Source organism: Sorghum bicolor, chromosome 4, assembly GCF_000003195.3.
Source record: "Sorghum bicolor cultivar BTx623 chromosome 4, Sorghum_bicolor_NCBIv3, whole genome shotgun sequence".
Taxonomy (NCBI): Eukaryota; Viridiplantae; Streptophyta; class Magnoliopsida; order Poales; family Poaceae; genus Sorghum; species Sorghum bicolor.
This window is the reverse complement of record NC_012873.2, coordinates 18,254,558-18,278,196: the sequence shown is the minus strand read 5'-3', so window position 1 is coordinate 18,278,196 and position 23,639 is coordinate 18,254,558. Positions and strand designations below refer to the sequence as shown.

General features: G+C 40.9%; 1 protein-coding gene across 1 annotated transcript; it reads left to right on the top strand.

The window, feature by feature from the left end:
- On the top strand, positions 3,967-15,174 carry LOC8077761 (CLP protease regulatory subunit CLPX1, mitochondrial). The gene is made up of 15 exons (XM_021459755.1): positions 3,967-4,552; positions 4,954-5,015; positions 5,095-5,195; positions 5,763-5,842; positions 6,525-6,575; positions 7,595-7,669; positions 7,767-7,844; positions 8,613-8,669; positions 10,600-10,670; positions 10,766-10,865; positions 11,021-11,125; positions 11,978-12,040; positions 12,133-12,255; positions 14,301-14,459; positions 14,882-15,174. The coding sequence occupies exons 1-15, from the start codon at positions 4,064-4,066 to the stop codon at positions 14,954-14,956; spliced, it is 1,689 nt and encodes a 562-aa protein (XP_021315430.1). The 5' UTR covers positions 3,967-4,063; the 3' UTR covers positions 14,957-15,174.

The window sequence follows — 23,639 nt, the reverse complement described above, 5'->3', positions numbered from 1 at the left end:
ACGAGAAGCTTTTAGCGGTGGCTGACTTAAGCAAACCGCTACTGAAGATGCTGCGCTTTATATATATGTTATACACTTTTGGGCGAAAAATTCAGTCATTCCTGCTCCCTCAATTTTATCCCACCTCCCGAACCACCTTGTCGGTGTCCTCTGCCCTATGCTCCTTGTCTTCGTCCAACTCGCTGGCCATGACCTCCTGCGCCACTAGGGGTCCCCCGTGTAGGCAGACAAGAGCATTGCCACCACGCCGCGCGTGGCCACCAGAGCAATGTGAGGTCGACGACTAGGTTATGCACCTAGTTGTCGCGCCTACCAAAGAAGAGCACCGCCACATGACACCGGCCTTGGGCACGCCACCTAGGCCGTAGTTGACGAGGATGCCCACTGTGCAAGGCGAGAAGGGTACATAATGGTATATATCTGGTATAAAGAAAATTATTATGGGAAATCTCAGAATAGGTGAATAGTAATGGCAGTTTCTAAAACTTGTAAAACTGTAATGGTGCCGATCCAAATAACCCTTTAGAAAACCTTACCAAATAGGACCCTTATAGTAGAAGTCATGCAAAGATGATAAGAGTCGAACATAAGGTCACCCACAGTAAGTAGTTTCATTCACATTAAACGAGGTAAACAAATAAATTTGATGAAAGACATTCTAGTTATGGAGAGATAAGAGAGAGATTTCATCTAGATGAAAACAGGTGCACACTCTTTTTTCAAACAAGTGCTTTGACTCGTCCGTGAACCAACAAAATGAAATTGTGCATGAGAGATGACTGTGTTTATTTATCAAGCCAAAAGTTACTCTAGATGATGTAACATTTTTGAAAAGTAACAAAATAAAACCCTACTAGGATTGTCCTAACAACTTCAAGTGTCTCATGCTTAGTTAAGATGCCATGAGAGGGGGTGTGGCACCAAGGGTAAGGAAAGGGAATTGGGGAGTGAGACGAATCTAGTGTAAAGATGGCAACGAGGACCCGATTCCTCATTCCCCTCGGGGTATTTCCCTATTAGGGGACGGGGATGGGGAGAATTAGACCCCCACGGGAAAGAAAATGGGGGAAATCTGATCCCCGTCGGGTCTAGCGGGTACGGGGATGGCTGTGCATCCCCCGTCTCCGTTCCCCGCATCCCCGACCCGTTTTCCTTTATGCATACGTCTGGCCTTAAGGCCTGTTAGAAGCCCACAAAAGCCCACTGCCAAACTAAGTATATATGGCTCGAGTAACCCTAAATCCTACCCTATCCACTTGCTCACACTCTCCTGGAGCCGCAAACACACAGGCGCCGTCACGAGTCGCGAGCTCTTCCCCTCATCTCCTTCCTCGTCAAGCAAAGCAAGGCCAACAGGAGCTCCTCCATCCCCTGCTGCCTGTCTCCTCTAGCAGAGCAAAGCTGACGCGAGCAGGATGACAGGCTGCTGGCTTGCTGTTGACGCTAGCAGGATGGCAGGCTGCTGGCTTGCTGTGGATCTTCCTAGATCCTGGTCTCTCTATCTCTCTCTGTGCTTTATCTGTAGGATTCTGCTCTCGACATTCAATCTGCAAGCAACATCTAGGTGTTATTCTCATTATTGATCCATGAGATCTACTTTGTTCTTTTGGCTGTAAAAGGAGTTGTGATCCGTAACTTGTGTGGTCCTTAGTTCTCTTGCAAGATGTGTTTTTTTACGAGGACGGGGATGGGAAAAAATTTAGGCCGCGCGGACGGGGACGGGGAGGCAAAACCCGACGGGGAATTCGCCGTTGCCATCTTGAATCTAGTGGGATCGGGGGAGAGGTGGTAGGAGGAGGAGGAGGAGGGAAGGGGATGATGAGGGCAGAGCTGGTGCGAGGCCGCACTGGAGATGGAGTGCTTGACCACCAACGATGGTGTGGGAGAGGGAGCAGTGGACGGAGACAGAGAGTGAGAGCACGCTAGGTGAGAGCAATGCATGTTGATGGCAACTAGCACTAAGCGAAGGAGAGGCAGGTCCGAAAGAACGAAATTCATTTTTGTTTCTCCACATCATGGCTTTGGCCTACTCTAAAGAGCATGCACACTAGACCCATGACACGTCCAAGAAATCAAACGAGCCCTTTTGCATCACATGGGTCTATTCTTGGCTCCTATCCAGACAAACAACACAAGGCTCTAGATTCAACAATCTAAATTTTATAACTTTGATATAATATTTGTATGTTTGGATCCAAACTAGATAACCAGCTATTAAAATATCCTAGAATCCACTCAGCTCGGAACCATAATTGTTTCCGCTGTGACTAAGGGGCTTTATTTGAAGCCTCTGTCATGATGGTTAGTAGTCGCATCCCGCAGTCAGGCAGCTAAGGCCTTGTTTAGATGCGAAAAGTTTTTGGATTTCGCTACTGTAGCACTTTCGTTTGTTTGTGGTAAATATTGTCCAATCATGAACTAACTAGGATCAAAAGATTCGTCTCGCGATTTACAGGTAAACTGTGTAAGTTTTTATTTTTATCTATATTTAATGCTTCATGCATATACCATAAGATTCGATGTGATGGAGAATCTTGAAAACTTTTTGGTTTTTGGTGTGAACTAAACAAGGCCTAATCACCATCAATTCTTACCATGTTTATAATCTAATGATTGCAATTTAATATTGTTACTCATACAAGCTACCATTCAACACGCCTACTATCGTTCACGAGCTATTTTGAGCTCCTTCTCTGAACTTTAGAGAGCTCTAAAAACTTTAAATCACTAAAAACTTTTATTGGGATGAAAGTATTAAAAGCTTTAGAGTACTTTAGCTCACTTTTGAGGTAAAAGCTCTAATATGAGGTGACTTTAAAGTTTAGAGCTATTTTTGAGACGTGTTTGAATTGCTACTATAAGTTGCCAAAACAACTTATGCATCTAACTTAGTGGCTATTTGCTTAGCTGCGCATTTACGATACAACACAAACACAACCATAAACATGATAGTTTCAATTCTGCGCCACAATCTGTTAAAAGTCCGGCAATACCACAACAACGGCTTGACAACCGTAGGCATATGCCTAACAGACACGAGATCTCATGTTTAAAAACTTAAAGTTTAGAGCATCTCCAACAGTTATGCAATTGGACTATGCATTCTAGAAATTTGCCAAAAATCTTAAAAATTGCTCTCCAACAGTTATGCATTTGACTTATGCATTTTGGCAAACTTGACATTTGATGGACCAAACTTGGCATTTTTGCATAGGCACAATGGCTTGGCAATTTTGATATTTCCTGCGACTCTTTGTCGTGCGCGACCTCCCCACGCGCTGCGGTAGTTTCCCGCGAGGACTTCTCCCCGCGCGAACTCTTCTTTCCCCCGCGCCGCCGCCTCCTTTCTTCACGCCGCCTCTTTTCTTTCCTCGCGCGCAACTAGGAGATACGATCCTGGAGGCCGCGTGCGACGTGAACTCTGCGACCTGCGACTTCGTGGACTATTGGCGCGCGACGGAACTCTGGCGAACTGCGACTTCGTGGACTGGCAGACCGGGAGGCCGCGATTCACAGATGACTTGCGACTTCGTGGACTGGTGGCGACGGGCGACGAAAATTTCCGCGCAGAGGAAAAATCTCGCGTGAAGCGCGCCAAACAAAAAAAGATCCCGGACAAAAATAGTTGGGTCCACTATTTTGGAAAATGCCAAGTCAAAAATATCAAACACTTGGAGATGGACTTATTTTTTCTTTGGCAAAACGTTTAGGGACTTGGCAAATTCCAACAAAATGACGAATTCTAATTGTATAATTGTTGGATGCTCTTAATTTATAAAATTTAGAAGAGAGGGTAAACTGTTACATTTGCATTGCCGGATTGCCGATTGCCGAAGCAGTCCGGCAGAAACAGAAAGGGATAGGCGTAGGCGTTGGCGGCAGCGGCAGCCCGAAGCCCCCCAAAAGCGGAAAACCGCTACCGAACCAGTTGGGCAGGGCAGCCCCAGCTTTGAGTCCAAAAATCCACAGATATTTCCCCTATACGGGCTGCTTCCATCCGATTCATTCCACTCCACCGGTCCACCCTCCCTTCCCCACACGAAACCACCACCCCCACTCTTCCATGTCAGCCGCCGTCCGCTCCCGCGCCGCGGCGGCCGCGCTCTCCGCCGCGCGCCGCATCCACGCAGGCCTCGCCGCGGAGCAGAAGCAGCAGGGCGGCAACAGCCCTGGCGCCCTTCGCCGACCTTGGACCCTCTTCCGGCGCCAGCAGCAGCAGCAACAGCAGGAGCAGAGCCACGTTCCTCGCGCCGCCGCTCCTGTCCTGGACGCCGTTGCCGACCATAGGGCCGGCGGCTCGGACGGTGGGGAGCCCCCAGAGATCTGGCGCCAGCCCGGAGAAGCCCCTGTCGCTTCCGCGGGTGCGGACGCCATCGGGAGGATCGACGTGGTTAGGGTTGCGGCCCCCGGCGGGGAAGGCTTTGATGGGAAGGACGGGGCCGAGGAAAGCGGGGATTGGGGCGGCTCTAACCTGGGACGACGGTTTCCCACGCCCAAGGAGATTTGCCGTGGGCTCGACAAATTTGTCATCGGCCAGCAGCGAGCCAAGAAGGTAAATACTAAATCTCTCGGAAATTTTGTATCTGTTTTCATCTGATCGGAGTTGTCGTGTACTCGTGTTTGGTATCTACTCAGGTCCAACACATGTGTTTGACCCATTAATTTCTCTGAAACTTGTTTAGAATATAGTCATTTGGAAGTATCTGTGATGGCTAATCTACTAACACCCATCTGCTTGTATCAAATGTTAATACTTCTGTGCATATTGATTGTCAAAGCTTCTAAAGTTTCACCATGTACCCCTAAGCATTTTATACTTATATGCGATGTGGATCACCACACAGGCAGCAAGTTGTATTACTTCACATCTGTTCTCCTACCATTTTAGTGACCCTAGGATATTTTCAGATTGTTTAATAGCCCTGTTTAACTGTTTTATCTCTCTTAATGCAGGTGTTGTCAGTAGCAGTTTATAATCACTATAAACGTATTTATTGTGAGTCACTCACCAGAAGGTAAGTTTTGTGTAAACATCAGTTTTCTGAGAATTGTGCAGCATCCGGTGGTAAATTGGACAGAACATGTGGGCTGCAGGTCTGCCGCAGATTGTAGTGAGAGCGATTCTTGCACGAGTGACACTGACATGGTAGAGCTTGAGAAAAGCAATATTCTTGTCATGGGGCCAACAGGCTCGGGTACATGCTCTGACCTTTGATTACGTTAATGTTGTATTTTGCATTCATCTAACACTGTACATAAATAGAAAATGTATTGAAATTAATCATATACTTAAAACTTAATTTTGCACAATCATTTCTCTCTCTTTTCTCTGTTCATGTGGCTATGCTAACTCTGTTTTAGTGGAAAGTGTTTTAGCTTTGTAGAGACATGCATTTCTAAAACGAGCAACTATTGCAGTGGTTATTATCACACTGCATATTAGTCATGCAATCATGCACCTAACATAAAGTGATATGCTATATGTGGTAGAATTTCAAGCAATCCAAGTAGTACACATTTGAGGTTTTCTGAACAGGTGAACATATTATATGATGTCTGATTGATTTGAATTTGAAATTGAGATTTCATCTTCTTTTCTCTCTTAAAATAATTGGTACATTCTGGTTGGATGAAACAAAATATGCAATAGTATTGCTGTTGAGTATCCACCTTTCATTTAACTTGTTTTATGCAATCATAATCTTGTGGTCCTTATGTTACGAATGTCTTACTTATTATTCTAAAATCTTTCCCAAAGTCAGGGAAAACATTGCTGGCAAAAACACTAGCAAGATTTGTGAATGTGCCCTTTGTTATAGCTGATGCGACAACCCTCACTCAGGTATACTGAATTATGTCTGTTTATTAATTCATTAACTTTGTTCCTGCTGTTAGTCCAGTACGTTGTGTATGGAATTTGTTCGTGCTGCAAATTTAAGAGCACATGATTATAATTTTAGTATCTTTAGTATCATGTTTGTTATTATCCATATACTTAATTATGATTTTGTTAATTCAGAACTTTGTTCTTACAGTTATTCCAGTGCAGCAGTCTGATATTTCGTTCCTGCTACAAATTAAGAAGCAGATGATTATAATCTTACCATCTTTAAGTTTCATGTTTCTAATCCCTTTTTTAATCCCTTCTTTGCTGACATTGAGACCACTATCCTGAAATTTAAAACCATTGTGTATGCTCTTGTGAAGGTTTCATCTGTTCGATTCATATTTTATGATTTGTGATATTCCACTGGAGAGTTGTAGTAGATTGTTTGCTATTTTTTTTATACGATTTTTTTTTCTTGGATAGCTGCTCTTTTCATGTAGCGGATATTATGGCACTAGCATATACTTCTTTTACTAACTTTTCTTGCATAAGATCTTTGATTATGATCTGTATAACAAGTGTAATACTTCTGTTTGAGAGTGTTGAGCTTGCACCAGCTTCAGAGACTTCATATGTTCAACTGTTGGTGCTCAGAAGTTCACCTTAGTTTGACTGTATTTTCCCCCCATTTTTGTAGGCTGGATATGTTGGTGAGGATGTTGAATCTATTTTGTATAAGCTCCTAGCGGTACCTCTCAACTCTCTATTTATATATGGACCTTGCATTTTAGTCCTTTCTGCATTGTGATTCTAACCTGAACTAGAGAACCTTCTCCTCTCCTCCACCCCTTATTTTGCTCTTGAGACCTTTTTGCATGATAATCATTGAGCTCTAGAGGATTTAAGCAAGTACCAAAAGTTCAAAACTATTTTGTTCTCAGGGGGGAAAATAGTGAAAGCACTTATTTTAGGTTACACAGTTTCTGTAGTTGTAAAGCCGAGCCCATGTTCTGTAATGTGCATTGGACGAGCAATGTTGGGGAATGGGCACTGAGATGGTGAATTCCCTGCCTCACATGAAGATAGGATTAGAGTTGAGTTTGCTATCTTCTGGATATAGTTTGTTAGGACCTGGAGTAGATTAGATCCTTCCTTAGGAGTCAAGTATAAACATCTCTATGTGAAGAGAGATCTAACTCTAAAAGTAAGCACATCAATAATCTAGTTCTCTTATGTTCATCCCCTAGCAGCCACTGCCTCTCAGACGTCCTCCAGTGTTGTTTATCTTGTCATGGACATGGGATGGGAATGGGACATGGCATATGAAGTATGTGAAGATCTTAAAGATTTATATAAAGTATAAACATTGGATGTCTCCAAGCCAGGTAGAGTGAAGCATACAAACAAAAATAGAAGTGAAGTATGTTTATCGATGCTTCTGCTACTAATTATATTGGAGAAGATTCTCAGTTTTTAAGGAGAAGATTCTCAGTTTTAAAGAAAGCCATAAAGTTTAAATAAAGAACCATGCTTGGGTTACCAGCTAGATAGGAAAGGGCAACAGTTGCCAACAACTAGCCTATTACATTGCAGTAATATCGACTACATCCGTAATACTATTGTTGCTAGGGACGAAGTTCCTCAGCCAGTTGATCATGGATTCAGTCAGCTTGTGCACTTGAGCTTCATCTTTTTCCTGTAGCATAGCATTCCACTTTGTTTACGCTGCTTGTACTCACCTTTTGACGTTTCTCTTTTGCACCCTAGGCTGCTGATTTTGATGTAGCTGCTGCCCAGCAAGGAATCGTCTATATTGATGAAGTTGATAAAATAACAAAGAAGGTTTGTTCATAAGTAAATTTAGGCATATGTCATACATTTTTGCCTCCCCTCCCCCCCCCCCCCCCCCTTTTATATGTCTGGTTGCAATGCTTTTCAGGCTGAGAGCATCAATCTTAGCAGAGATGTTTCAGGTGAAGGTGTGCAACAAGCACTGTTGAAAATGCTTGAAGGAACGGTAAGTTTTTCAACCTTTGAAGCTTTGAATTAGTAATTTTTATGCTTGGGGAGCTCCTGTAGAAGAAACAAACCTAGTGATTATTTATCATTTTGTACTTTTTATCTTTTTGGAGGGATTTTCATAGTTGTTGATGTGGAGTCAATTTCCAATGGATTGCCATTATAGAATATACTAGACATAGTTTAAAAACAGTCTTAACGAATTTGATTTAGTTGATTTGTTCTTGGCAGTGATACACGATCTGGTCTAGGCTATGATAGTGTACTGTTCCAAAACCAATTGTTTGTTTTTAATCCTATGTTGAGCTTTAAGCTATATAGTACAAATACCATTGATAATGCATTAAAATCCCATTTTCTAGCATGTAAGGGGTCCTGGTATATGAATTTGTAACTTGTACAAAACATTTTGTTTGCAGCAAATGACTGATTTGTTTCTGAGCAGTGCAAAATGAACTACATAGGCTGGATCATTATTAAGATTAACTTATTAAAGGAGTTATGGTATTTAAGGAATTTTTGAAAGCATCCTTTTTAGCAGACAACAGCTCTATTCAGTTCCATGTTTTAGTGGCAAATAAGCTGTTCAAAACTTCAAATTCTTTTTTTTATTCCTTTTCGGTAATTATTAAGTTTGTAAGTGTCTTTCTTGGTCCAATTTGTGAGATATTGTCTTCTATGTTTCATAATGCAATATATGTAAGATGCATGACAACATAATTTCTTATTTATCTTCTTACAAGTTATGTTTATGCTGTCAAGATAGGTTGTTAGTGTTCCTGAGAAAGGGGCCAGAAGGCACCCAAGAGGTGACAATATCCAGGTACCCTTCTGTGCAAGCTGCTCTTTGGTAGTTATCAGAAATCAGAGTAATACTAATACACTGTTTATGTTCCCTGTACATATTAGGAGGATAAATGTTCTCTTACTGAATAGTGAAAACAATAGTTCTGTTGTTATTCTAATGCAAAAATATTTTGGATGGTCTGGTGGGTGCTGTTCTTGTAATCCTCTGTGATTTGTACCACGGGATCAAAAGCAGGGCATGCCCAATTTTTATGATTACTTTTCCTTATAAAATTAGAAATGTTAATACGTCATATAGTGTATTCACAGAATTTGAAAAACGCAAGCCAGTGGAAACAATCAAACACATGAGGATGATAGAGCATGAGAAATTGACAGTTAGTGATACTGCTGTTATGTCTTGTGGAATTGATAATAGCATGTGTCTGAGGTATTGTTTAGCATCTTTCATGTTCTTTTTCATCTATAACATTTTATGTTTTAAATAGAGTGGTAAACCATTTAGCGGTCGCTACCTCTACATGTTAAGAGGCACATAATGAGCTAATAGTTGCAATGATAATTTAGTGGAACTAACAAAAAGATTCACTAATCAACTCGCCACAACTCACAACATGCATGCACGTGGGCCTGTTTGTACCTGGTCTATAGTATTAAGTTGCATGCATCGACTAGTTCAACCCAAAAGCTTAAGCTGATGGGGAGAGGAGGGCAATCCACTTATATTCCAACACTTCCCCTCATGTGGAGGCTCCCTCAGGCCTTAGAGGTGGAATAGGAGCGAGTAGCAATTATTTTATTTAGTTGCACTAACCAGGATTCGAACTCGAGACCTCTGGCTTGGACACCATATTAAGTTGCATGCACCGACCAATGTCAACCCAAAAGCTTAAGCTGATGGGGAGGGGTGGGCAATTCACTTGTATTCTAGCACTCCCCCTCACGTGGGATGGGCAATTCACTTATATTCCAACACTCCCCCTCACGTGGAGGCTCCCTCAGGGCTTAGGCGTGGAATAGGAGCGAGGAGAAATTATTTTATTTAATTCCGCTAACTAGGATTCGAACTCGAGACCTCCGTCTTTTGTTACCATATTAAGTTGCATGCACTGACCAATGTCAACACAAAAGCTTAAGCTGATGGGGAAGGATGGGCAATTCACTTATATTCCAACACTCCCCCTCATGTGGAGGCTCCCTCAGGCCTCAGACGTGGAATAGGAGTGAGCAGCAATTATTTTATTTAATTGTGCTAACCAGGATTCGATCTCGAGACCTCTGGCTTTGATACCATATTAAGTTGCATGCACTGACTAGTTTAACCCAAAAGCTTAAGTTGATGGGAAGAGGTGGGCAATTCACTTATATTCCAACATATAGCAGCAAGCCTCGATACTCCTTGGTTGCCTACTGCTTTGCTCCCAGGTCATTACATCGATACAGCTTTCGGCCTGCAACTGCTGGTCCACACCCACGCTTGCATGGTCTGCTGGCCTGGTCAGGAGCTGCTTTGGCTACCAGTGGCAGTCATGTGGCTGCTGATCCAGCACACTCATGCTACAACCAGCCATAGCATGACCAGCACTGAACTCCAGCATCCACTATGGCATTTGGTGGCGCTAATCACCACAATAGTGAGCGTAGCTTCAGGAGGTCCTCTGGGACACTAGCACCACTATTTGAAGAACTGATAACATTTGAGTCAATGCTTGTGATCCTTGTCAACTTTAGAAAAGAAGAGATGAATTTGAAGAGTGATTTTTTCCTCATATCCCTTTTACTTGTAACATGTTAGACAAGAACCATTATTTTATTTATCCCAACATACAAGCGAGCTAAAAGGCTTCTTTATTAGTACTTGCATATGTTTTCATCAGTGTTCAGTCAATAGCTAGACCCGCAAGAGAAATATGCAGTGTTTGATGTTCACTTGTCTTGCATTGCAGATTGATACAAAAAACATTCTCTTCATCTGCGGTGGTGCTTTTGTAGACTTGGAGAAAACTATTTCGGAAAGGTTGTGGACACTGGACAGTCTTTGTGTTTTATGTTTTGGACTTGTGATATCACAAGCTTTTAATAACCAAGGTTTGCCCTGTTTTTTTTTCCTAGGAGACATGATTCTTCAATTGGTTTCCGAGCGCAGGTTCGTTCAAATATGCGATCTGGTGGTGTTATAAATGCTGAGATCACATCATCGCTACTGGAATCAGTGAGTAAAAATTAGAAAATGACTTCCATGTAGTATTCTCATCTGGCCGTTGGCTCCTTTCCAAATAATATCGCTATTGTCTTCTGCTTTGTTTTCCTTTCATGCTAGAGTCTACATAGTTTTTTTTTGTAATTATTTGGACGCTATTTCTGCAGGTTGAAAGTGGTGATCTCATTGCGTATGGACTAATCCCAGAGTTTGTTGGTAGATTTCCAATTCTTGTTAGTCTATCCTCCCTCAGCGAAGATCAGCTTGTTGAAGTAAGTTTATCATTCGTGCACACCTTATCACTTGCATGTAACAGGCTCAGTTTCTATTTAGTGGTGTTCTTAAGATAACCCCTATATTTTGTTTGTTGCCACTATTTCAGTGCATCGCATTTTGTATTGGTTTTGCCCTTTACGCCATGCACATTTTAATTTAGGCCTTGTTTAGTTCACCCCAAAAACCAAAAAAATTTCAAGATTCCCCATCACATTGAATCTTGCGGCACATGCATGGAGCATTAAATATAGATGAAAACAAAAACTAATTGCATAGTTTGGCTGTAAATCGTGAGACGAATCTTTTAAACCTAGTTACTCAATGATGGGATAATGTTTGTCAAATAAAAACGAAAGTGCTACAGTGTCAAAATCCAAAAACTTTTTGGATCTAAACAAGGCCTTAGTTATTTATGCAAAGTTGATCATTTGCATGGTTGAATCTATTCTTAGATTTGTGCCAGATATACCATCACCCGGAACATAAACCGGAATTGGCATGCACTATGCTGAGACCTTAGTGATTACAGGCTAGTGTTAGCAATTATATACCAAAGATGACTACTGTACTTACAGGGGGCTCCTGTATGTTTCCTAATGATTGCTTACTTGTTACTTTATTAGTTAGGGCAGGTTGTCTTATTACCAGGAAAAATATTGAGATCATCTGAGAAAAAAATCTGTAAAATCACTATCCATTACGCACCATCAACTTTCAAGGCTTGCTTCTGCATATCATAAATTTTGCAAAGTGCAAATGTTATCTTCATATATTTATTGAACACTCTGTTCCTAGGTACGCAACTTATATTACCTTCAAAGCTAACACAGCTGTGCTCCTCTCTGTAGGTTCTCACAGAGCCAAAGAATGCCCTTGGCAGGCAGTATACCAAGTTGTTTGAAATGAATGATGTAAGAATTTATTTGAAATTCTTATGTCTTGAATTATGTAATATGCCCCTTAATGCCTGTGTATTTATCTTGCAACTTGCATTGTTACTTAGGTTAAATTGCATTTTACGGAGGAAGCCTTACGGCTTATTGCCAAAAGAGCAATAGCGAAGAATACTGGGGCTCGTGGTTTAAGGTCCATATTAGAAAGTATATTGACAGAAGCTATGTATGAGGTATACACTCTTCTCACACTGGCACCATTGTAAAATTCACTAATTGGGTTACGAAAAACTGTTTAGTAGTAGATTTGTTGCAGCACAATGGCAAACATGCTTGTTCTGACTTTTTTTTGAAGTTTCTGTGTCTGAAATTGTACAATAAAAAAGGGGCAAAAAAACCCATAGAGCCTCTAATAGCATGTACATCCATATCCATTTGTGCCAAGAAGCAGCCACGGGAGAGTGAAATGAGTTAGCACCTGCGCTAAGAAATGTGAGCGACCAAGCATGGATGCTAATGCTAGAATGCATGGTATCAATACTTAGGTTTGCTACTGGTGCTAAGGCTACTTTTTCTAACAAAACTAAACATTCTAAATCATCTGAGTACCTATTAAGGGGTGCTAAAGTAATTACGTAGAGGTAATTAAGAGAGAGACGATTCTAGATAACTACCTTTTGCACCTAAATCAAGAGGTAAGTGGAAGTGCACATGGCCTCCTAGTGGGTTTGGTGACCTAATGACAAGTAATTTAGGAACTAGCCATGTGAATGAAATCTTATGAACAACATAATAGAGCAAATGGTTGGCTATCAATGCTCAACGATTCCTCAAAATGAAAAGGATGATATGGAACTCAATGATGTGTTTATTCGTTTTATATTTTGGATTTGAGTTTAGGAAATGCCATACTATAAAGAGGGATGTGACTCTAAGTGACTTAGGGTGGAAACAGTGCTCAAAAGATCTAACATATCCTAAGACAGATACAAAGAGCACAACACATGCACTTCTGTCAATGTTTTAGATCTTATAGTGCTACTTTTGGCATGTCTGGAAGTTCCAGACTCTTGGAAGTTTTGCTTGGGTTTGGAAGTTTGATGAATGTAGAGTATAAATATCTCTCCCCCATCTTCTCTAATGGCCAAACACTCCATTATTGTGACCTACCTTGTGACAAAAGCCCGCTTGAGCATTCATAGCACTCTTCTCACCACTCATCTTTGATGCTTTTGAGGGATTTGGTGAAAGGTTGAGAGGAGAATGGAAAGTGGTAGAGAAATTCGAACCCATCATTTCAGCACTTGTTTCTTTGCCTAGCCGTTGGATTCACATTTGGCTTTGCCCTTAGATGGCTAGGCGTTGCTCGTGAAGCTCTGGGAGGTTTGTATTAACCCTTGCTTTCTAGTGGATTTATTGTGCTTGGTCTATGAGGTCGCTTGAGAGGAGGATTGGAGTTGAAAGAGCCTCTAGACCTTTGTGGTCACCTCAACAACGAGGAAATATGCATGCCTTGGTGGTGTGGCCAAACCTCGGGATAAATTGTTGTCTCATGCGGCTTCTTGTGGTTTCGTTTGGTTTGACCTTCCCCTTTCCCTCTTGCATTGATCTTTAATATTTCCAATTGATCTTTCTTATTGACGTTTCAGGGAAGGGTACAAAGGATAAGTGTGGTAATTCGGTGATCTATTTTTGATTGAGATTTGGTGCTGGTTTCGTAGGTCTTTGGAAGTTCCAGACATCTTCATAGAGTTCCGGACTTGGCTAATCCGCTACTTGATGTGTGAACGAATTTCCTTGCAGTAGGGATCTACATGCTCTAATTGTGCTTACTGGATCATACAAATCCATAATTAAAAACAAACTTATGTCCCTATTCAAGAAAATGAGCCTAAAGCTAACCAATGTGCGTAGCCATTACTGTTACCGCGGCCACAAAAATTGATTCTTGGGATGTCTCTTCATGTTTCTTGAAGCTAAATATTTTTAGGCCTGGGATACCCTAGTATCTATTCAAGTATGAACCAAACCTAAGGATTTGGGTCCAAATTGCAGCAATTCAATTAGGCCTAGGCCTTTGTAGTGAACCAGAAACCATCAAATTGGCACCACATTTTTTTTATTGTTAAAGGAAAATTGATGTTACTTGTATTGCCTTGAATTATATTCTTTGGTGGATGATTTACATCATTATGATGTCCAGTTAGCTTAGAATGCGTTTTGGCACAATATTCCATGAGTCATTTTTCCACTGTCCTGAATTAAAATTTTCTAACAGATTCCAGAGACACGAACTGGAAAAGATAAAATAGATGCTGTGGTTGTTGACGAGGAGTCTGTTGGATCTGCAAATCAGCATGGAATTGGAGCTAAGATTCTTTGCGGAGAAAGAGCTTTGGATCTCTATCTGGCCAAGCACAATAATAAAGAATCAATGGTACATATCATTTTCATTTTGATTTTCACATAATTAACAGCATTGTATAGTTAAATCAAAATGAAGGGCTGGTCATCTTACCTATTGGCTGATTGACATTTAGTGTTTTACAGAGCAGTTAAGAGATATGTTCATGTCATTGTTATTTTTTATGATGGGCTAGAGGCATGGTATTATTTTTCAAGCAGGGCATCTCCACAATCACTTAAAATATTAAGAAATACCCATGTCTATGTTTCGTTAGTCATGAAATTCCTTATGCATATTGGTGGGAATGTGCATCAATGTGTCAATTAGTGAAGTGGCCGGGCACTTGATGAAGGACACCTAACATAAATAGATTCATTTGCAATGATGAAAAAAATATATTCAGGTTGTGGGACGTTGGTTTGCTGTTCTTAGGTGGCTTGTTATTTTTGCAGGGTCAACACCAGGTGAGATCGAACGTGGAATCTGAGATCGATACAGAAGCCCCCTCTAGAGTGGCCAGCATGTAGAGGGTTTCTGACAACAATAATTATGTATATAAATAATTTGTTGTCGGCCTTGTAACTGTAGCCAATTCAAATGTAAATTCGGGCCATATAAATTCATCATGTATAAGGCCGGTGCTGGGGTTGTAATTTGTTATGTTGAATTTGGGGGGACTGAAGCTTGATCTTGCAAACTTTACGTTCAAGGAAAGTAAAGGGGGCAGCGTTACATTTTGGGCAAATCAGGGAGGGAGGGTTGGGCAAATCAGTTAGCCACGGTCACCGTTCGACTCTGATTTCTATTTCATCTTTCACTCGATGGATTGCTAGGCTAGTAGGTTGCTCTGTTTTTTTTTTCATGTCTGGCACACCCGTTGTTTCCATATGTATTTTGTGGCCTGCGTATTTCCCAATAGTTGGCGTATACGTACTGCCTGCTAGTCGAGTTCTTTCACGCACATACTCGTTGCGAACTATCTTGAACGATTGTCCTGATCCAGTTTGTCATATACTAGGAAGGCAATAATAAAAACTAAATGGAAATAATCAAATAGGCTGATAAACATTAGATGCATTTTGAGAGCAAATCAGAGATTGCTCAAAGTTAAGATTACCATAACTACGTAATACACTTTAGAGATTGCTCAAAATTAAGATAAAAATCAAATGCATTTTCAGAGAAAATCAAATAAAGGCGAAGGATGCAGCTCTGTGCTTCAAAGTGGAAGAAGTTAGCTTTTATTTAAATTTATTTGAAGTTCACTTGAGTATACTACTAAGAGAGATTGAAGTCTAACCTCCGACAAATTTTGTTACCCCGTGTGCTTATGACCTTGTGATTGCATATCTTGTATTATTTGATGTGGTGGCTTGATCTATAGTATGTAGGTGGTTGAACAAGCAAAAGCATGGAATTACTTTGTAGTACATCTCTACATGTGCTTATTCCTCTCTAGGGCTTGGAAATTTGGTCATCACTAGAATCTATTGTAAAGTTTTAAAGTTTCAGATTATGCCTATTCAAACCCTCTAGGTATTGTGATCATTTCACATGCACTTTTTACAACACCTTGGCCGTTGAAACAAAAGTCTATGCATATACCTTTGCCTTCAGGTTTTTGTTTCCATCTCCATTGCAACTGGCACGATTGAAGGAGAAGAGGATGCGGCAAGCACGAGAGGTTGACGACACTTTGGATGCGTTGCTGTAAGGATCTTTTTTTGATAATAGTTGTTGTAAGGATCTAGATGACTAGAGAGGGTAAATAGCTTATAAACTTTTTTCTACAAATCACAGAGCACTAGAGCAAAGTGGTTAGTACAATAGGAGATCCTAATAGCCACTACAAGCACTAGCTCTAGTTCACTCAAGCAAAACCTCTACACAAAATTTAGTAGGAACTTGAATCTATCTAAAATACATCACCACTTCGCCGACATAAATTGATGGTTTCCCAAGGACAAGCTTAGTATCCTAAAATAAGCACTGATCAGATCGTAACATGAGCTTTTAATTATTTGCAACATTATCTTGTGTATTGAGCATATAAGGATAATTGTAAAAATATTTCTTCGGATATTCTTGTCACTAACCTTTCCAAGATTGGAGCAAGAAGATCGGATGAATGACAAGCACAAGGTATGTCCAACTAATCATCATACAACATTGAATTAAATTCATCCAAACTTGAATTTTGCAAAATTCAAGCTTGAGGGAGTACTTTACATAAAAACATCCTTTACCATGTTGCCATGTTGGTTGTCCCTACCTTTGAGACATGCTTAATTTGTTAAATACGAATCACACTACTTCATCTCCACTTGAGTAGATCTCTATAAATGCTCTCATGCTACCTTTATTTGCTTTAGTATATGTCTAGGTTTGGAGTAGTTTCATTTATCTCTTAAATAAGCATGGTGCTTAGTTTAGGAATGATGATCATACTTCCAAGGGATTTTAAATTAAGCATGGTGCTTAGGTTAAAATGCCCTCCTAAATCAAATTAGACATGGTGTCTAGGTTGATTTTTGAGCCGATAGTATGCTATAGTAGATATTGGATATTTTGTTGGACTAATCCCTGCAGAAAAACTTTCAATATCGACCTGGGAACTCCTGAGATAAACTCACACTAGAGATAAAGAGAGAGACACATGAAGTTTAACAATTTATACAAGGAAGACATAGCTCATAAGAGATGATCCATAGAGGGTGCCACAAACACGATACACAACCGCTAAGAAAGGAAAGCTTCCACAAGGTGATACTGTACCATCACTCTTCAAGTAAGGTAACATCTTAAGGTACTTGACTATCACTTTTATAAGTTTCTCCTTGGTTCTGGCGTTCATATGAATAAAAGGGATAAACATGTATGATTTACAACTCTAGATTAACCAACCCAATCGATTCAACATGTTTAGTCCTTCCACCTTTGTGATCCCACACTCTTAATCATATGAGCTAGAATGTTGCACACTCAATCTTTGGAAGATATATATGAAAAAAAACATAAATATAGATAGATTATCTTTCCATTAGGTTGAGCGATCTGATTCGACAAATGTTTTAAATGATACACTCATGATCTTATTATCCATCAACTTTGTCTTGCTCACTATGCTTAAGGTTAGAGAAGAACAAATACACTTTTGGTTCTGTTGGTGTTTTCCACCAACAGGACCCATGCACTTGATCTCTGCCTTGTCTCTATGAGCAGGTACACTTCGAGCAAAACCTAAAGGAGTTTTACAACTCCCAGATTCCACCAAGTGAAGGACTTGGATCTACGAGCACAAACACACTGAGCAGGATATTGCCAACGCTGCACTTCGAACTGTTGGGCAAACGAAGAACATGGGTGACACCGTATCAAGAGGTGCAGACGTCAAGGTCCACACTTGGATCAAATGACGCACCTAAAGAATGAACACAGTGAGAAGTTTTGTTCAGAAAAACATTGAACCCTCGCCGAAAGGTAAAATCGGTAGCCATGTTTATCATTTCTGCATTTTTCCTTAAATTATTTACTTTCCTTAATTAGCTTGTTTGTTAATCATCCTATCTTGAAAAGAAATTAAAAATGTTAAAAAACAGTAAACCCCATGTGAGTATGCTCGAGGCATAAAACCCATAAGTACATTCACTGTGATGGCGTAAAAATAAAATATTCTTGTCCTATAAAAAATAAAAATATAAAAATTTATGATCCTACCAAAGAGAGTAACATTTATTGAGGAGGCTCAACATGATAAAGGCTAGATATTTATGCTAACACTTAACCAGTTCCACAAAGCTTTGTTGTCTATTTGAGCTCCACAAAATTCAAGGATCAAAGAAGACTAGCAGACGGAGGACATCCTAATCGCTGTCAAGGTGCTGCCGATATTCAAATACACCTCCACCACCTGCTAGCTACATCAGAAGAAATTACGTCAAAATCTAGCTTGGGGGAGAGCACCCCCATTTATCCAGCTAAGTGTTTCTACTCGCGTTTATACTTTACTCAAATAATAAAAAAAGATGCATAATCATAAAAACCCAAATAAAGATTTTGTGCTTTTATATGTATATCTTTGCTTAGTTTGCTAAATAAATAAATAAATAAAGTTCGCTATGAACTCTCATGATAAGCTCTCACATGGAAATGATGAATAATTGCTCTGCCATGACTAGTTCTCAAAACTGAAATATCTCTCAAGTTTAGGCATGACTGTTATGCATTAAGATTTGCTCTAAACCTAAACTTGTGGGAAGAGTACCTGATCAAAAGTATAAGTCATTAACGGATATGATATGGGAAGGTTGAGCTGCTGTTTATCTGTTCCTAGAGATACTAGAATTCTAGAGAATTTTATCTTTGAAAATCTTTAAAATGTTGCATGATGAGTTCCTGTATGATGAGAGTTTAAAATCCTACCACAGCCATATATACATGCTTATTAGACTATGAACCATACATTTACTTTTTACTGCTTATGAGCATTGAGTGTGGTCAAGCTGTGTAGACCCTTAGGAGCTTGTCATGCGGTTAAAATCAAGATTCACTTGCACGTTCACTCATACATGCTGCTTCTACTCCGGAAGTACGCATCCACATACATCCACCCATTTCCATCTCCAAATTCACCCAAAATTATTCTACTCCTATCCAGGAGAGAATAGCCAAAAACATTATCCTATCCCTGCTATTCCCCGTGAAATAAATGCTCGAGATATTTTGGTTACTACCACTTGCTACATTATTCTAGGAGAGTGAGTGCTCTAAAAAAAGTGAATACGAGGAAATAAAAAGAGGCAAGTGCCGGGAACCTCAAAGGAAAGAAAAAGTGAGACGAGAGGTAAAAATGGACAAGTGTCCGACAGTAGAATTAGGGGTACAAGATACCCACCTGAGAGAAAAGAAAAAGAAAATATAGAGCATCTCATTCTCCTCATAAAGCTTCAAAGTGCAAGAATGGTATGTATCCCCTTAAAAGAGCAAAAGTAGAATTAGACTTTCACCATTGTTATCACCATACACCATTCATTCGCCACACATGCACATCTTGATTTGACTTATTGTCTTGTTTCTCTGGATCCATGGTTTGACTATGCAATAAATGTCTTGTAAGTATGTATGCTTTATCTCCCACCTTTGAGCTCCAGATATCAAAACCTTATTAGAGTAGGGTGAGAGAGAAGGCAATATCACTATGCCTCATACCAAAAATACCACATACTTTGAGAGAAGGCATATACCGTTACCGCCTTGGTAAGGATCCAGAAATACCACAAAAGAGAGATTTGAGAGAGTCATACAAGGAATCTCTGAGTTTTATTTGAAAATTTGCAAAAATTCCAGAGCTACAGTTAATCAAAGAACAAGAGACATGGCACTTGACTAGACTGTTCTATCTTTTAACTACTCAAAACACAAGTGATGGTTGCAAGCCCCATGGTGAAAGGTAAAATGAGTAAGTTTTAAGTCTTAACAGTTTACTCTAACTCAGAGATGAGATCTTGCTTTAATGCATGTGTACTTTTAAGGCATGAAACCACTACAGAAGCTCTTGAGTCCATCCTTGCTCAGGGACCAGCAAGAGGTAAGCTTGGGGGAGTTGTTGATGGTCCTTAAGTACCAAATATAATCATCAAATAAATAAAGAAAAGGATCCAAATGCAACCAACACCTAGACTTAGGGATTTATCTGACAGAATTCCACGAGTTTTGGTGTTTGTCTATTTCTGCAGGGGGTTATTAGGAAATATGTAGGAAAGACCCACATGTCGGGTTTACATAGAGATATTAACATGCCGTGCAATTTTCTATCATCTAGAAGACTCCAGAAGCCACGGGAACGAACGGGAGGCCGAGCGGGCTCGGGGACAGGGCGCCCGCCCTCCCCCCTTGGGCGCCCGCCCAGGTGCCTTAGCCAATGAGGCTCCACCTCGTGGATTATGCTCCACCGACCTAATGGATCAAGGAAAACTGTGCGATTAAGGTCGGTTTGATCCGACGGCCCACGTTCATTTGGAGGGGCTATATAAGCAGGCCCCGTGGCCCCTGGAGGAGGCAATCCCCATTATTCATTAGCATATTTTCTAGAGAGGATTCATAGAGAGAGGTTCCCTTAGGGATCCAACCTTATAGGGCTTAGCATCCAATGTGAGAGTAGAATTAGTTCTACTAGATTGAGAGAGATAGAGTGGAGGTGTAGATCGGAGAAAGCCCGGCCTGTCGGTGTCTACTCTGAGGTTGTACATACGGGATCAAGTCTCCTAACCCAAGGCTTGCTCCTAGGATCCTTCAGTATTTTGACTTCTAAATTCTAGTAAGTTCTTTGTTTTATTGTTCTTTGGTTTATGAGTTTACTTTGATCTCTTCGCGTAGAGTTTAGAGTAATCATCTCTAGCGTAAACGTGGTGTTTGGGCTAGGATACTCATAGATATCCCCTGTCTAGCCGGAACGTGGTAGTAGTGAGGAACATGACATTTCCGAGTTACCTTTGTAGCCCATATCCCGTTAGTTGGATCGATAGGGTTTATAGGTACGGGTCGAACATCCTCTATGGTGTCTAGATTCCGTAAGCCTCCCCAATAAAATAGTAGATCATCCTTACCAACGTTAGAACGAGAATGCGGTTGTAGTCTTCTCTATACATCGCTCACATCAAATCACATTGTTTGTATCCTAAAGGGTAGTAGCAATTGATTTGGTTAGTCACATGCACGCTTTCTCCCAGTGGTAAAAATATAAATACGATACTCTAGATAACCTCCCGGGTGAAGTGCTCACCATATCCATGCGCTTGCGGATCATTTCCTGATGGCGTTAACAAATATCAACACATATGGCCAGGGCCATAAGTGCTCCTGGCTATTCTTATTCTTCCTGGAGGCTGCTGATTATATTGTCGAGGAACCGAATGACGAAGATCCGGCTCCGCAGGCTGCAGATCCCGCAATTGACCCGGACAAGCCTTTGATTTCTCTCTCAGCGATCACCGGTATAAGGACGATGGATACAATGTAGCTTCGTGTTCGGGTGCATTCAATTTCAGGACAGTGGTGGTGCTCATGTCGTCATGGCCAATGGGGATCATGTGTTGTGTCATGGCTTGGCTCACGATGTGGATCTCTACATTGGTGATGAAGCTTTCAAGGTGGACTGTTACTCGCTTGGCCCTATACTTTGGGACTTCGATGACCTCTGCATGGCTTTCACTTACCAAGGGTGTCGCGTACTGTGGTGAGGCGTCGGGTCACTGGCTTTAGCACTTCCCTCTAGGACGTCTTCACGCTGCTAGGGGATTCTTGGCCAAGGGGACTGGGCTTGCCCTACTCGAGTGCCTGGTGGAGTCCTATGCGGATGTATTTGCAGCGCCAATGGGTCTGCCTCCGGCCCGCGCCTGTGACCACATGATTCACCTCAAGCCGTCCATGGATCCGGTTGTGGTGCGTCCCTATCGATATCCTCAATTCTAGAAAGATGAGCTAGAAAAATAGTGTGAAGAGATGCTGCGACAATGAACCATCCGCGCCAGTACTTCTCTATTTTCAGCACCAATGTTACTAGTCAGGAAGCAAGATGGCTCATGGTGTTTTTGTGTAGACTACCGCGCCCTCAATGTGATCATTATCAAGGATAAATTTCCCATTCTAGTTGTCGAGGATTTACTTGATGAGCTTGCGGGTGCTAAGTTTTTCACGAAGCTTGACCTCTGGTCGGGATATCATCAAGTGCGGGTTCACCTTGAAGATATATCTAAAACAGCGTTCCGCACTCACCATGGCCATTTTGAATTTTTGGTCATGCAGTTCGGGCTTTCTATTGTGTCGTCCACATTCCAGGCACTCATGAATCTGGTTCTGAAGCCGTTCCTCCGTCGCTGTGTGTTGGTGTCCCAAACTCATCTCCTAATTTCTTGCAGCTATGAGCAGTACTGGAAGTTCTGCGCACACACAAGCTGCACCTTAAGAAGTCCAAGTGTTCTTTCGCTGCTACATCAGTGCAGTACTTGGGACATGTGATTTTGCACAAAGGGGTTTCCATGGATATCTCCAAAGTATCGGCTATGCAATCATGGCCGCAGCAGCCCGCGGCCTCAGTGGATTTCTCAGCTTGGTAGGGTATTATCGGAGATTCATCAAAGATTATGGCACTCTCGCTGCGCGACTCACAAGCCTGTTAGGAAATAATGTAATAATAGATCGAACATGAGACACAAATTTTTACATGGAAAATCCTTGCGGGAAAAAACCACAGGCGCCAACTGGCGATCTTCACTATATGATGAGAGTTTATAGAATGCAAGGAATAATGAGTTCTCTCTTTCTCTTCCCATACAACTTACAAGATGTATTTATAGGACAGACTGACTGCAATCAAATACGGAAACAAATCCACTAATAAACATAACCCAAACTGCGGGCCCTCTAGGCATCCCCATAGGACTCACGTTATAATTCAGATCATATTCCAACAAACTCCACCTTGAGACGAATTCCATCTTGTAGCGAATGAAGTATCATCAATCAACTCACTTCAATAATAAATAATCACTAACGCAAAAAGTCACTAGGACTCAAATTATAATACCAACTAAGCCTGAGCATAGTCCAAACTTAGCTCCAGGAACTGGCTTGGTCAACATATCATTGGGATTGTTATGTGTACTTATTTTGCATACTTTATCATCACCTTCAGCAATAAGACCTCGAATAAAATGATATCTCACATCAATATGCTTGGTCCTTTCATGAAACATCTGATCCTTAGTTAGACAAATAGCACTCTAGCTATCACAATGTATAGTAATGCAAGAAGTAACTCCACGAAGTTCAGAGTATAAACCTCTCAACCAAATAGCTTCTTTACAAGCTTCAGAAATAGCCATATATTCAGTTTCTGTTGTAGACAAAGCAACAGTAGCCTAGAAACATGCTTTCCAGCTAATAGAGAGATCTCCTCTTATCCAAATCACCAGCATAATCAAAATCAACATGACCAACAAGTCCATCTCTAGATTTCCCAAATTGCAAACAAGCATTAAATGTACCTCACAAATATCTAAAAATCCATTGAACAACCCTCCAATGCTCCTTACCAGGATTAGCCATGAATCTACTGACAACACTGCATGAGATAAATCTGGACAAGAACAAACCATGGCATACATAAGAGAACCAACTGCACTGGAATATGGAACTCTAGCCATGTACTCA

What these genes read in the sequence shown, in the direction of transcription:
- LOC8077761 (XM_021459755.1), top strand. Translation starts at nt 4,064, where the DNA reads ATGTCAGCCGCCGTCCGCTCCCGCGCCGCGGCGGCCGCGCTCTCCGCC. An exon ending in CATGGGGCCAACAGGCTCGG is followed by an intron (nt 5,196 to 5,762) that starts GTACATGCTCTG and finishes TCCCAAAGTCAG; the next exon opens with GGAAAACATTGCTGGCAAAA. An exon ending in TGAAAATGCTTGAAGGAACG is followed by an intron (nt 7,845 to 8,612) that starts GTAAGTTTTTCA and finishes CTGTCAAGATAG; the next exon opens with GTTGTTAGTGTTCCTGAGAA.